The sequence below is a fragment of the Sciurus vulgaris genome, assembly GCF_902686455.1.
Source record: "Sciurus vulgaris genome assembly, chromosome: 13".
Lineage (NCBI taxonomy): Eukaryota > Metazoa > Chordata > Mammalia > Rodentia > Sciuridae > Sciurus > Sciurus vulgaris.
In genome coordinates, this window is record NC_136474.1 from 47101151 (window position 1) to 47103328 (window position 2178).

Here is a 2178-nt window from a genome sequence, read left to right on the forward strand (position 1 = left end):
AGGCTGGAAGATAAGTTTGAGAGCAAGCTGGACAATTTAGCAGGGCCCAGTTTCAAAATAAATGGTTAAAAAAATATATGGGTGATGCTCAGTGGTGGAGCACCCCAGGTTCAATCCCCAATACCAAACATACACAAAATCGTTAGCTTAATCTCATAAACAAGTTATAATTTGCTTGGATCAATATGAAATTTTATTTTTATTCTGTAGCTTTGGTCTACATATTGGCCCAGGAAAACCCTCCGTGGATAATTACAGTCGTTAAATGAGGACCCATTTGCATTTGATGAAGCCAGGGAACAGTCTACATTGCCCGGTTTACTACCTCCCAAAGGCAAGCCTATACTTTAAAAGTGTCTTTTCCTGAGCTCAGTAAGTTCTTAAGCGTCCATACTGTTTTTCTTCAAACCAGTATTCAGTTAAGTGACAAGCAACGGCTTGAATGACCTGCTGGCAGATTCCACCTCGTCATGCTAGAACACTAACTTGAATCTAGGGAATGATAAAGGAAGCAAGATCATTTAAGGCCACCAAAGAAGTGACACAGGAACCACATTTCTGCTTGTCGGAAGAAGCTGCCCTGTTTAGTTTGATGGGCGTCCAGCAAGGTAAGGCAAGTGGTGGGTGGACCTTCAGGGCCCTTAAGTTAACCAATGGTACTGAAGATCTGTTCTTGGGGGAAAAAAAAAAAATTCAGGTTACGGAAATCTTTAAAATACTATAACTGATGCTGAGGTTAGAAATCCATCAAGACAATCGAGAGCGGAAGGGAGGGAATTCAGCCGCCGTCTTCCAGGTTGAGCAGGGAACCTGGTGAGTCACCTGAAGTTTCGAGCCCACTTTAATAGAGGTTGGTCTTCTTCATGATCTTGAGAAACTCCTCCTCGTTCACTTCGCCGTCGCCGTCGCGGTCCGCCTCGTCGATCATCTCCTGCAGCTCCTCGTCCGTCAGGGTCTCCCCCAGCTCGGCGGCCACCCGCTTCAGGTTCTTGAAAGAGATCTTCCCAGTTTCGTCGTCGTCGAAGAGCCTGAAAGCCTTCAGGATTTCCTCCTTGGTGTCCTTCTCCGACATCTTGTGGGTCATCACGGCCAGGAAGTCGTTGAAGCTGATCTTGCCCGTGCCCTCCCTGTCCACCTCGGAGATCATTCTCTTCAACTCCTCCTTCCGGGGCTCGAAGCCCAGCGCCCTCATGGCCACCTTCAGCTCCTTCACGTCGATGGTCCCGCTTCCGTCGGCATCGAAGAGGTCAAACGCCTCCCGGACTTCTTGCTTCTGGTCTTCAGTGAGTTCAGGCTTCGGACCCACTTTCTTCTTCTGGCTGGTGGAGGCCAAGTTTGGCTTCTTGAAGCTGGAAGCCATGCTGCGGCGGTTGTTACCGTGACGTCACCGCGCTTGCGCTCGGGCGCCCCCTCGCGGAGCGCGGGGCTCAAGGCTCCGGCGGCTGCCAGCGCACCGCCAGACCCCGCCCAGCCCGCCGCCAGACCCCGCCCAGCCCTGCATCCGCGGGCTGTCCCTTCCACCGCAGCCCACGGTTGCCTTGTTTTATGACCAGTGTCCTTGACACCTGAGCTGGCAAGAACCGCCTGGAGCCACAGTTGTCTTCTGTAATTCATTGGTGCTTGATGCTGCTTTTTCCAGGTCGTTGGTTTGCATCTACAGGACCCCTTTTATAAATGTATTTAGGAATTCTTTGCTTCTTATCCATACAAACTTTAAAAAAAAAAGAAAAATTCTTTTTTTTTTTTTTTTTTGCAGTACTGGGGATTGAACTCAGGGCCTTGGGCTTGCAAGGCAAGCACTCTACCAGCTGAGCTATCTTCCCAGCAAAAAAAAAAAAAAAAAAAAAAAAAAATCTTGATCTCAGGTTACCCAAGGGCAAATTTAGGATAATCAAGATTGAGTTTGCTCACTTGGCATTAAATGCAGTGCAGAAAAGGAGAAGGAAGAGAGAATATTAAAAGTCGTACCACGTGTTCAAATCCATGTAAATGGAAAACAGATAAAATGGAAAAAGTTATGAATAAAATTCGTAGAAGTTTGTCTGCTGACATATGTTCAACCATAATAAAATTTTTCTGGCATCTTCTCAAATATGAAATGTAATATCCAAATGTATGATTTACTTTTAGTGTTTCAATTTGACATAGCAGTATAATTGTGCTGGAATAATGGTCCAA

General features: G+C 46.7%; 1 protein-coding gene across 1 annotated transcript; it reads right to left on the reverse strand.

Annotated features, from left to right (window-relative positions):
* Window positions 1–583: 583 nt before the first annotated feature.
* Window positions 584–1360, reverse strand: CETN1 (centrin 1; the record flags this gene model as incomplete). Its single annotated transcript, XM_079108269.1, has 1 exon — window positions 584–1360. The coding sequence occupies one exon, from the start codon at window positions 1358–1360 to the stop codon at window positions 842–844; it is 519 nt and encodes a 172-aa protein (XP_078964395.1). The 3' UTR covers window positions 584–841.
* Between the last annotated feature and the right edge of the window lie 818 nt (window positions 1361–2178).